The sequence below is a fragment of the Pteropus alecto genome, unplaced genomic scaffold, assembly GCF_000325575.1.
Source record: "Pteropus alecto unplaced genomic scaffold, ASM32557v1 scaffold34, whole genome shotgun sequence".
Lineage (NCBI taxonomy): Eukaryota > Metazoa > Chordata > Mammalia > Chiroptera > Pteropodidae > Pteropus > Pteropus alecto.
The window spans coordinates 2,674,057-2,675,018 of NW_006435763.1; the positions used below are offsets into that span (position 1 = coordinate 2,674,057).

The 962-nt window shown below is 68.0% G+C and overlaps 1 protein-coding gene across 1 annotated transcript in view; it reads left to right on the forward strand.

The window, feature by feature from the left end:
- Positions 1-962, forward strand: part of SHISA9 (shisa family member 9) — a 262,273-nt gene that overhangs the window by 1,481 nt on the left and 259,830 nt on the right. The window contains exon 2 of the mRNA XM_015588575.2: positions 7-524. Within this exon, the coding sequence (XP_015444061.1) occupies positions 7-524 (518 nt within the window). The remainder of the gene's footprint in view (positions 1-6; positions 525-962) is intronic.

Here is a 962-nt window from a genome sequence, read left to right on the forward strand (position 1 = left end):
ACCGAGCTGTGCGCCCGCGTGTGCCGGGCGCAGGAGCGAGCGGGGCACGGGCAGCTGGCCCAGCTGGGCGGCGTGGGGGTGCTGACGGGGGGCAACCGTTCCGGGGCCGCCTCGGGAGAGGCCGGCGAGGGCGCGGGGGTCTCGGACGCGCCCCCGACCCGGGCACCCACGCCGGACTTCTGCCGGGGCTACTTCGATGTCATGGGCCAGTGGGACCCGCCGTTCAACTGCAGCTCGGGCGACTTCATCTTCTGCTGCGGGACTTGTGGCTTCCGGTTCTGCTGCACGTTTAAGAAGCGGAGACTGAACCAGAGCACCTGCACCAACTACGACACTCCGCTGTGGCTCAACACCGGCAAGCCCCCCGCGCGCAAGGACGACCCCCTGCACGACCCCACCAAGGACAAGACCAACCTGATCGTTTACATCATCTGCGGGGTGGTGGCGGTCATGGTGCTCGTGGGCATCTTCACCAAGCTGGGACTGGAGAAGGCGCACCGGCCCCAAAGGGAGCACATGTCCAGGTGGGCTGCCTCTCCCCTCGCCCTCCCCTCTGGGCGCTGCTCCCCCGTCTCTCCCTTCTCCACCTTCCCCTGGCAATGGCGCCCCCCCATCCCCGCCCCAGCCTCTCGGCCCTGGAATGTCACTGGGGAAGCCAACTTCGGCTCCGAGCGTGGAGAGGGGGCGCTGGGTTTCGCACAGGTGTGGTATGAGCGTTCATGTGTGTGCGTGTGTGTGTGTGGGGGGGTGGTCTCTACCCTCCCTCGCCCTGTTGCCGTTGCCCACCGAGGACTGAAGCGGACTTGGGCCCGTGGCCCTGAAGTCTTGGGTTTTGGGGAGGGGTCCACTCCTCGGGGTCTAGATACTAACCTTTAGGTAAACAGGGGCCGGCGGGCGAGCGGGGAAGGGAAGGGGGGCGTGTGTGAGCCCCAGCGCGCGCGTGCGGTGGAGGGAGGGAGGGA